Source organism: Triticum aestivum, chromosome 7D (genome assembly GCF_018294505.1).
Source record: "Triticum aestivum cultivar Chinese Spring chromosome 7D, IWGSC CS RefSeq v2.1, whole genome shotgun sequence".
NCBI classification, from domain to species: domain Eukaryota; kingdom Viridiplantae; phylum Streptophyta; class Magnoliopsida; order Poales; family Poaceae; genus Triticum; species Triticum aestivum.
This window is the reverse complement of record NC_057814.1, coordinates 635490022-635501196: the sequence shown is the minus strand read 5'-3', so window position 1 is coordinate 635501196 and position 11175 is coordinate 635490022. Positions and strand designations below refer to the sequence as shown.

The following is an 11175-nucleotide window of genomic DNA, read 5'->3' as shown; positions in this document are numbered from 1 at the left end:
CGCGCCGTGACACCTTCTGTGGTTACTGCTCCCGGTCCGGTCACCCAGAGTCTGATTGTCGCCAGAAGAAGCGAGACAAGAGGCGCTCCTCTTCCAGCGGCACTCCAGCGTCTTCCTCGACCCCATCACTCACTGACCAGGACATTGTATGCCTCAAGTGTCTACTTGCTTCCTCCGGCTCCTCGTCGACTGGTTCCGCTGCTGCTGTGACTACATCCACTTCTCCACCACCGCAGGCATCTACACAGTCAGGTACATCTTCGTGGGTTCTGGATTCTGGAGCCTCCTTTCATATGTCCTCTGATTCTTCCGTGCTGTCTTCTCTCCGACCTCTTGATTCGCCTGTTAATGTTCTTACCGCCGATGGCACACCTATTCCTGTTGCTAGGCGTGGTCTTCTTTCCACTCCATCTTTTGCTGTTCCTAGTGTTTCACATGTTCCTCGCCTTACCATGAACCTTTTTTCCGCTGCCCAACTTACTGATTCTAGTTGTCGTGTCATTCTTGATACCGACTCTTGCTCCATTCAGGATCGTCGCACCAAGGCTTTGGTTGGTGCTGGCCCCCGGCACCGTGAGTCAGAGGGCCTTTGGGAGGTTGACTGGCTTTGTGTTCCTTCCGCTGCCACCACTTCTGCCAGCTCCCATGCTCTTGCTGCCTCTTCATCTGCGTCCTTCCAGCAGTGGCATCATCGCCTTGCTCACATCTATGGCTCTTGCTTGTCTACTTTAGTTCGTCAGGGCCTCTTAGGGTCTGTATCTGGAGATGTTTCTTTACATTGTAATGGTTCCAGACTTGGCAAACAGACCCAGTAACCTTATCCTACCAGTGAGTCGGTATCTCAGCGTCCTTTTGACTTAGTTCATTCTGATGTCTGGGGTCCTGCTCCCTTTGGTTCGAAAGGTGGTCATCGCTACTATATCTTGTTTATTGATGATTTCTCTCGCTACACATAGCTCTACTTCATGAAATCTCGTAGCGAGGTCCTTTCTGTATACAAACATTTTGCTGCCATGGTACACACCCAGTTTTCCACGGCCATTCGTACTTTTCGTGCTGACTCCGCTGGTGAGTTTATCTTCCAGCTGTTGCGTGGTTTTCTTGCGGAACAGGGTACTCTTACCCAATTCTCATGTCCTGGTGCCCATGCTCAGAATGGCGTTGCCAAATGTAAGCATCGTCATCTACTTTAGACGGCTCGTGCGCTGATGATTGCCGCTTTCCTTCCACCCCACTTTTGGGCTGGGGTTGTTTCTGCATCCACCTATCTCATCAACATCCAGCCATCGACTGCTCTGCAGGGTGGTATTCCTATGGAGTGTCTCACTGGTCGTTCTCCTGACTACTCAGCTCTTACTATGTTTGGATGTGTGTGCTATGTCCTTCTTGCCCCGCGAGAACGCACCAAACTGACTGCTCAGTCGGTTGAGTGTGTTTTCCTTGGCTACAGTGATGAGCACAAGGGCTATCGCTGTTGGGATCCTGTTGGTCGTCGTTTGCGCATCTCGCATGATGTGACCTTTGAAGAGTCTCGCTCTTACTACCCACGTCCTTCTTCTTCGAGCTTCTCTGTGGATGATATTTCTTTCTTCTTCTTCCCGATTCACCCTGCTATGTGCCTCATGTTTCACCTCCTCCTCCTGCACCTCTCATTCCTTCTCCTTCCCCACCGACACCATCTTTCACATCCTCCTCTTCCACCTCTCCACCATCCTCTCTAGTCTGTCGCCCTCTCTCCCCGTTTCCTCTCCACTATACTCGTCGCCCTCGTTCTGAGGATGCTTCTCCTGACGGGCCTTCCACCTCTGGTGCTCCTCCCTTCATGCCTCCCCCGGTTCATAACCTCCGTGCTCGGCCTCGCCCCCACCTGATCGCTACTCTCCTGATCGGTATGGTCTCTCTATTATTGCTGAGCCCACTTCCTATCGGACTACCATGACTCAGCCTGAATGGCAGCTTGCGATGGCCGAAGAGCTTGCTACCCTTGAGCGCTCTGGCACATGGGATCTGGTTTCCCTCCCTTCCGGTGTTCGTCCCATCACCTCCAAGTGGGTCTACAAGATTAAGACTCGCTCCGATGGTTCTCTTGAGCGCTACAAAGCGCGTCTTGTGGCCCGTGGTTTTCAGCAGGAGCAGGGACGCAATTATGATGAGACATTCACTCCTGTGGCCCACATGACCACTGTCCGCACTCTTCTTGCTGTGGCTTCTATTCGTCATTGGTCTATCTCTCAACTTGATGTTCAAAACGCCTTTCACAATGGCGAGTTGCGTGAGGAGGTTTATATGCAGCCACCACCGGGGTACTATGCTCCTGATGGTATGGTCTGTAGATTTCGCCGCTCCCTCTATGGTCTTAAACAGGCCCCTCGCGCCTAGTTTGAGCGCTTCGCCTCTGTGTTGACTGCCCAGTGATCATGATCACGCGTTGTTTGTTCACACGTCTCCTCGTGGTCGGACTCTTCTCCTTCTCTATGTTGACGACAATGATCATCACTGGTGACGATTCTGACCACATTGCCTTTGTTAAGGCTCGCCTTCACGACCAGTTCCTCATGACTGATCTTGGTCCACTTCGCTATTTTCTTGGGATTGAGATCTCCTTAACCTCTGATGGCTTCTACATCTCCCGAGAAAAATATATTCAGGATCTTCTTACTCGCGCTGCTCTCGATGATGAGCGCACAGTTGTGACTCCTATGGAGCTCAACGTTCAGCTTCGTGCCTCTAATGGTGACCCTCTTCCTAATCCCACTCGCTATCGTCACCTTGTTGGCAGTCTTTTCTATCTTGCTGTTACGCGTCCTGACATCTCCTATCATGTCCACATCCTGAGTCAATTTGTTTCAGCCCCCACCTCTGTCCACTATGGTCATCTCCTCCGTGTTCTACGATATCTTCGTGGCACGATCTCTCAGCGCCTTTTCTTTCCCCGCTCCAGCTCTCTTGAGCTTCAGGCCTACTCTGATGCTACCTGGGCTAGTGATCCCTCTGATCAACGCTCGCTGTCTGCTTATTGTGTCTTTCTTGGTGGCTCTCTTATTGCCTGGAAGAAAAAGAAACAGACTGTAGTTTCTCGCTCGAGTACAGATGCTGAGTTACGAGGCATGGCTATGTTGACAGCTGTGGTGATCTGGTTACGGTGGTTACTTGAGGATTTTGGTGTGTCTGCTACTAGTTCGACTCCCTTACTGTCAGACAGTACCGGTGCTATCAGTATTGCGCGTGACCCGGTGAAGCATGAGCTCACCAAGCACATCGGTGTGGATGCCCACTTTGTGCGTGCTGCTGTGCAGGATCAGACTCTCGCTCTTCATTATGTGCCCTCTGAGTTACAGTTGGCGGACTTCTTCACGAAGGCACAGTCTTGAGCGCAGCATGACTTTTTACTCTCCAAACTCAGTGTTGTTGATCCACCATCAGTTTGAGGGGGGTGTTAGATGTGTATAGTCTCTTTTCGGTATATCCCCATTGTATAAGGGATTTCCTGCACTACACACACATGTATATGTAATAGCCTTTGGCCCTCAGTGAATACTAGTAGCCACTTATCCAACAGTCTGTCTGTCATAGCTACAGTCTAGAGAGGAAGCGTGGCAGGGGATTGGATGCAGGCTAGTTACCCAGTTGGGAACAGCGGGCGGCGGGCTCCAATCGAGGTTCTGGGGTGAGCAAGCCTGTCGTAGACAACGACAAGGAGATCGTCGTCACCGGGGTGGGAAGCGACTGATCGCGGCGAACCAAAATGGGCCGCGAGGGCCGATAGATAGGCCTGGAAGAAATTGTTGTCATGGTGGGCGGTGAGAGCCGACAGCCCACTCACTGCTGGATTATTGTGTGTGGCCCAGCTCGGCCTGCAACTAGTGTGTTACAAAGAATCAATTGATTTTCTTTTCTCTCCGTGTGTGTTGCACTGCAACTTGCAGCACACATTCTGAATACGAAGGCAAAGCAACGGAAAGCTGGAAATTTAAGAAGGCGAAACCAAAACCAGAAAGGGAAAGGCACGCACAATCTACAAATGGACAATTAATATTAGTACTAAAAGTGTGCTGCATATCTGAATTCTGAACAAGAAGCAGTGCTCCAGTTTCGTCAGGGTTAACAAGCTAGTGCTAATTTGTCCGGACTGAAGCAGCAACAACGCGACAACTCTTACTCAGGTTGTTGCTTCGCTTGCCTCCCGGAGCTGAACTACACTGGACTGGATAAAGTCCATCCTTAGCTCTACGAGAAAAGGTTAAAGTCCAGCTTTAAATTGAAGTAAGGTTTACAATAAGGGAAGAATTAATGTGCTGCTCATCATCATCGAGAAACATCTTCGTACTGTATCTCTCACGTGCCAGTTTTGCAGATGCTGTTCCTGTCGATCGATTTGCCGTGATGGTCAGAGGACGGAGGACCAATGTGATAGATCCAACAAGACACTGAGTAACTCAGAGTCATAGATGCTGGCCCTAGTTCAGCAGACAATTGCTCAGGCCTTGCCCGACAACGGGTAATGAGCATCCTGGGACGTGTGGCGTCAGTGCCAAATGTGGCCAGAGCAGATGCAGGGGAGGAGTGGAGGATGTAGTCGGGGAGGTGGCCGGAGAAAAACTGGCGGTGGAGAGGCCGGGAGGAGGTAGGTAGCTTCCTCCTCGTCAGGGTTCAGGTTGGTCAAGACTCAAGACTCAAGACGGAGGGAGGGTGAGAGACACCTGCACGATGATGCATGCCACCACATACATGAAACTAATCAGTACTATCGACATCCCGAAACATCCAGCATGGAAGACGAACCACATGTAATGTAGTAATTACCTTTGATAGGGTCGATTATGCAGAAATAACTCCATCGAGATATCAAGAGAGAGGCTCACATCAGTTTCGTTGTCTGGAACTCAGGATGGAACAACCAACTTCTGGATTCACTGTTCGCTGTGAATAATCCTGCAGAATACAAAGTAATGAATCTATCATAAGGTCAGAAAAGTGAACAAGGCAAAGGGAAACTACCCATTTAAATGCTCAAATTCGTTATTTTCAGTTGGCCAACAGGTATGAACCTGCTAAACTAGAGCTGAAACTCTGACGGATGCCAGTGAAACATCACCATCGATATCCAGTCTCCACAATCTGCACGATATGTTTTTCCTTTTTAATAAATGATACAATGTGCACAAGATGCAGTTGGCGGTCCATGGTGTCATGTACTGCCTGAGCAAGCAATCAAACTGTTCTGATACTGCATGAAACAAACGTGTTGTTTTAGCATTGAGAATTTGAGATATATTCAGAAAAAAAAAGGTCAAGGAAACAGATCGAAAAAAAGGTGCGTGGTCTACACCACATACAGTAATAAGCACTCGTACCATCTAGACTGCTCAGATAGATCAACATGCCAGAGGATAAACTACTCTTCCTCCCAAACTGTTAATCTCATGAAACAAAAGCTGCTCAGTCACTAGGAAGTTAGCCAATCTGGCCGATGCTTAAAGGAACCAGTGGAAAGACTTCTATATATACGATCTGGGACCTGAAACATTTCCATAGCTGAAAGGTTATGATAATCGTCATGCTTTAAGTTAAAAGAAAACACACATTCATAAGATTTATGTAAAGCAGAAACAAAAAGACATTCACCTCCAGTTTAATCAATCGGCTGTCCCCTGTGTCTTCATAGTTTACCATGCAATGCAAGCAGCTGCTATGCATGCAAACTTCAGTAGTCCATTTCTGATACCAGTAGGTACAATGTAATATGGGACACACGACTTATATGAGAGCTGCCAAAACTGTATACGAAAGGAAGGTAGCTGTATTTCAACACAAATTTGCACTGCAAATGAAATAATAAAAACCCATGTACGAACCGACAGATAGGCCGACAACTTGCACATGCCACATGACTTGCACCCAGGATTCACAGTTTATCTACGTGCACATTGCACTTTGGAAATGTGTAATTCTGCCATCAAACCTGTCAGATTTCACAAGTTAGTCGTAATAGTATAGTATAGATTAATAGGGTAGGGGGGGGGGGGGTCGATTTCCTTTAGAAAAGAAAGGAAAATGGTGAGAATTAATTGTTACCTTGGGCTGGGCTAAAGTTGGGTTTGTTCCTTCTAATTTCTTGATTCCCTCTTGTAGCTCTGCACTGAAGCGTAATATATCTAGCTGTCGCAGTGAAATAGGGAGGTCACCCCTTACGCAACGACCAGGACAAACCATGACTACTACTCCCATGAGTGAGGAAAGGTTGTGTAACCCTTGAGGCCGGGATGGCAGACCCCAATCGTCATTCCAAGACTCAAATGTGTGGAGAGTAGCTAGCAGCGAGCAAACTGCGTTTGGGAGCAACAAACACTGTTGAGATGCTGAACTAAGAATAAGAAAATGAAAGTGACAGGGTGATCGACTGACCTTTGAAATGGCCTTGGTATAGCTGCACAGCTACTTCTTGATGATACTTTTGTTACTGATATTGTTATTGTTTGGATGGAGCAACCAATGAAGTCCTGAATACCAAATCCCCTGTCGGCCGTAATCGTTCTGCAGAAACAGAGTAATGAATCCAAAGTGCATATAAATGATAGAGAATTGCGGGATCGACTCCCTTTTTACGTTGGAAAAGAAGGAATACATAGATATAAGGAGTTGTGTTACCTTGTGCTACTCAAGTTCAAGTATCACATTAAAAGCTGGTTTTGTTCCTTTTAATTTCTTGGCTTGCTCTTGTAGCCCGGGACTGCAACCCTGCACTAATAGACACTCAAGTGAAGTGGGAAAGTCCCCCTTGTGCAGAGATCGGATTTTAGGACAATCTTGGACAAATAGTGTCTTAAGAGAAGGAAGGCTGTGTAGGCCTTGAGGAAGGCACAGCAGATTCGGGCAATCCATAAAACTGATGAAACGGAGGGATGTGAGGAGCTGAAGAGCCCTGTCTTCCTCTTCTGTGAAGCTTTCTGCCCGCTGATCATACCAGAATTCTAAAGTCTTGATGGTAGCGGCGAGGTGGCTACAGATGGGAGCAACAAGCACTGCTGAGATGCAATCCACTGTAAGTTCTCGCAGCTGGAAGGAGGCTGCAGGCAATATTAGGTTAGTCCTTGCTACCACCAATTCTGAGAACAAATCCGCTGATACAGAACGGCTAAGACAATTTCCTCTGTTGTAGATCTTCAAACTGTTGAGGTTGACTGTGATAAGAGGATTAAAACAATCCACTGTTAAATTCTCAGAGTTCACCAGTATAAGATCGGTGAGACAAGTGAGGTTCGAGAGCGGAGCCATTGACTGCATGCCTGACTCTCCTTCAATCTCAAGTTCCTCGATGAAAGCAGGCAAAGGATTGATGATGGTTTGAGCTGCTTCGATGGGCCGCAGAAAGAAGTTGCCACAGTCTTTTACTGTAAGTGATTGGAGGCACGCGAGGTCCTGCAGTCCATGGCACCTGATGCTGCATCTTCTGACATCTAGTCTTCTTAGGGATTTCAGATTGCTGAGCGGAGCCATTGCCTGCATGCCTGACTCTCCTTCAATCTCAAGTGTCTCGAGGGAAGCAGGGAAAAGCTTGATGGTGTGAGCTGCTTCGGTATGCCATGGAAAGAAGTTGCCACAGTTGTATACTGTAAGTGATTGGAGGCACGAGAGGTCCTGGAGTCCATGGCACGTGAAGCTGCATCTTCTGACATCTAGTCTTCTTAGGGATTTCAGATTGGTCAGCTCTGTCATTGAAATGTGTGATGCATCTGTAATACTCATTTTCTCTAATTTTCGCAGGTTATGCAAGTCCACCTCACCATTATACCCATTAATATACATGTTGTTCCCTGCATAAGTCAGCTCTGCGGAACTATGTCTCACATCACAAACTATCATTGTGGAGCTGTGAGGCATGGGAGGGAGAGACAACTTTGGGCAATCAAAAATTTCAAGTTTTGACAGATGGTTATAACAGCCAGCAGAGTACTCGCGCAGGAAGGGTAGTGTACGGAGATTGGGGCATGACCTGCAATAAATAGTTTCAAGCCTTGCAAACGAATCATTAGGCACCCCAACCCACTCAATAAGTTCAGGCAATGAATCAAGGACAATCAGCTTCAACTGCAAAAAACTTTTGTTTGTAGCGCCACCAAAGACATGGCGGATCTCACTAACTTCATAAATGTTGCTCAATGTGAGTGATGTGAGCTGCGGCAAGTACTCAAAAGGAGGAAGAGTGACCCAAGATACTCCCTCTAGGTGAAGATACTCCAACAACTCAAACTTAATGTCACCACACAACCAACTAGGACCACTTGTACCACCATGACCTATGATGCCAAGTGCTGCAAGGTTAGGGTGTGGCTGAAGAGCATCAAGAACATCAACTAATTTTGTTGTACCATCAACGGCATCAGATGATCCCCAAACCAACCCCAACCCTTTCAAATCACCTTTTGACTCAAGTTTGGCTTCCATAGCCTCATCCTTGGTTGTCACCTTTTCAAGATTACGTATACAGAGTTCTCCTCCAAGATCTGTTAACTGCCCCAACTCACACAGTTCATATCCAACACTCTCTTTCATGACATGGAATTCTTTAAGCTCCTTTAAACACTTCATCTTTCCAACCTCAGCAATATTGCAATGGAATTTTTTTCCAGCAATAATATGGCATAAACTGATAAGGCGGCTAGTGTCTCTAGGCAATTCATAACTACCATGCCAACCACTCAGGTCCAATAGTTTTAGGTGACAAAGTCTGGACAGTGTGCTAGGCAAAGTCACTTCGTCCCATGTTCCAACTTTTAGGTATCGGAGGTGGATAAGTTTTGAGAAATCACATGGGAACAAATTTGGGGACTTCACAACTATAAATAGGACACGAAGGCCCTCTACATCCTTGAAAGTATCTTTTAAAATCTCACGAACTGTTTCTCCGTATCTTCTAAAAATCATCAAAGCCCGCAAATTTGCAATGTCTACCTTGCTCTTCAACTTAATCATTTCTTCAATAAAAGTCACATCATAGTTGTCTTCAATGGTAATGGACAAATGACGAATAGATTTTGGAACGGCATCGGCTTTAAACCTTTTACTATCATATATATTGAGGCATTCTTGTGAGGAAACACTTCGGGACAGTTCATGTAGTAAATCATGCAGTACATAGTACTGTTGACTTGACCAATGAACATTCTCCTTCACAACAAAACCATTTTCCACTAGTTGTTCCATGTAATCCTCATCTTTTTCTGTGATTCCTATTGCAATCCAGAAATATGTAATCTCTAAATTCTTAAACTTGTAATCTTCAGGGAATAAGGCAAAATATGGGAAACATTTTTTCAGATGGGAAGGAAGGTAATCATAGCTAATCCTGAGAGATGTCATAATGCCATCATCATTTTCTTGTTTTTGCCATTTGTTGTTTTCGAGAACTTCCATCCAGTGCTTCCGAGAAATCTCCTTCCTCAATAATCGACCAACGGTTTTGCCTGCTAGAGGTGAACCCATCAATTTCTTAGCAATAGCCCGTGCAATACTAGCTAGGTCACCTTGGTACTCAGGGTTTTTTTCATCAAATATGAATGCTTCAAAGAATGGGAAGAATTCATCAGACTCGAGGCCTTTTAGTTGTATTGAAGGTGTTGTTTTCACCATTTCAGCTATGGATGGAAATCGAGTTGTGACGAGAACCATGTTACCCTTGGTTTCCCCTTTCCTGAAAGGAGCTAGCAGGTCTTCCCAACCCTGATTATTGCACTTCCATATATCATCAAACACAACTAAAACCCTTTTAGACTTGAGTTCCTGTGTGATGGATATTTGGAGCTGGTCTAAATTTGTTGTTTGATTTGGAGAGTTGCTTTCTTGTATGCAACTAAGGATCTGTTGGCTGAGCTTAAGCACATCAAAATCAGTCGACACACATACCCAGACCCTAACAGCAAAGTGCTCTTGTATCGTTTTATCATTATACAGGTGTTGGGCGAAAGTTGTCTTTCCAATACCACCTGGACCAACTACAGCAAGAACTGAAAGGGTTTCGGTATAGAATCTGCCACTGGTTATATCATCTTTGGTTCCCTCGAAAACGTCTGCCCTTCCATACAATGTATGCTGCGCACTGATTGATCCCGTTGGAGGACGAATTAGGTTGACAGCAGTTTCAGTGCTACCATGGTGTGGAGTTATGCAGAGGAATTTGGATACAGGCTCACATAGGGAGTGTAGTTCCTCCATCACTGACTTAATTTTCTTGGACATGGCCACTCTATCGAATTTCAGCTTATCAACTGGACCATCTTGACCAGCACTATCAGTCTTGGTTGGATTGAGTGGGTTAATAGGAACAGCAGCAGCAGCACCACTATTATCATCTTTCATAGTCGACGAACAAGAAAAGCATGCAAGGCAGTTACCGACGACATGGCGAATAGCATGGCGACCGTGGCGAGCATGACCGCGAAGGTCATCGCCCAGGTCCGGCACCGCGAAGCGAGTGCCGTCGAGCTGGTCCTGAATGATGAAGTAGTGGAGCTCATCCAGCGCATCCTCGGCCTCGTCGGCCTTGACGGTGAGCTCCTGCAGCAGCCCCTTCAGCCCGAGGTTGTCCTTGGCACCCCTCGTCTGGGCCTCTTGTAGCAGCGCTTGCGCGTGCAGGAGATCTTTCTTGATCTCGACGGACTTGAGGCCGAGGTCGGTGCTGGCGACGTACGCCCCCACGAGCTCGTTGGAGAGCAGATTCAGCACGCTGCCGACGAGCCCGGTTGCCGCGCCAATCGCCGATTCCATCTTCTCCGGCCGCCGACGCCGGCGCTAGCAGGGGTCAATTATTGGGGGCTTATGGCAGGTGGGATTTTGGGCGATTTTTCGTGGGGCTGGGAAGCGAATGCTCTTGGGTTTGGGTGGATGGAATGGCAGCGGACAACTGCTGATAAAGACTCTCGTTCGTTTGCGTTTCCAAGCCAAGGAGGAAAAATACGCATCCCGTCATGTCCATGTCGATGTGAAGCACCGCCACCAACACACCATGTGCCCTCTCAATTGTTGTGTATCCCGTACATCCATTGACATTGCTACATTTACATGTTGGGTATCAATTATTGCATCGCAAGTCGGCATGACTCGCAAATTTACTATCGCCTCCTTCCACGGAGACGGATGAGAGAACCGGTCATCCATTTTTTTTCTCTACGAATATGA

The 11175-nt window shown here is 47.0% G+C and overlaps 1 protein-coding gene and 1 long non-coding RNA gene across 2 annotated transcripts; both read right to left on the bottom strand.

Annotated features, from left to right (window-relative positions):
* Positions 1–4058: 4058 nt before the first annotated feature.
* Positions 4059–5463, bottom strand: LOC123165785 (uncharacterized). Its single transcript, XR_006483132.1, has 4 exons — positions 5355–5463; positions 5049–5227; positions 4804–4932; positions 4059–4700 (listed from the first exon to the last, which is right to left on the bottom strand). It is a non-coding gene; the product is annotated as an uncharacterized lncRNA (long non-coding RNA).
* On the bottom strand, positions 5459–10917 carry LOC123165784 (putative disease resistance protein RGA3). Its single transcript, XM_044583518.1, has 6 exons — positions 6649–10917; positions 6406–6534; positions 6076–6326; positions 5856–5962; positions 5626–5777; positions 5459–5518 (listed from the first exon to the last, which is right to left on the bottom strand). Exon 1 carries the CDS (start codon positions 10762–10764, stop codon positions 6655–6657), a length of 4110 nt encoding a protein of 1369 aa, XP_044439453.1. The 5' UTR covers positions 10765–10917; the 3' UTR covers positions 5459–5518; positions 5626–5777; positions 5856–5962; positions 6076–6326; positions 6406–6534; positions 6649–6654.
* Between the last annotated feature and the right edge of the window lie 258 nt (positions 10918–11175).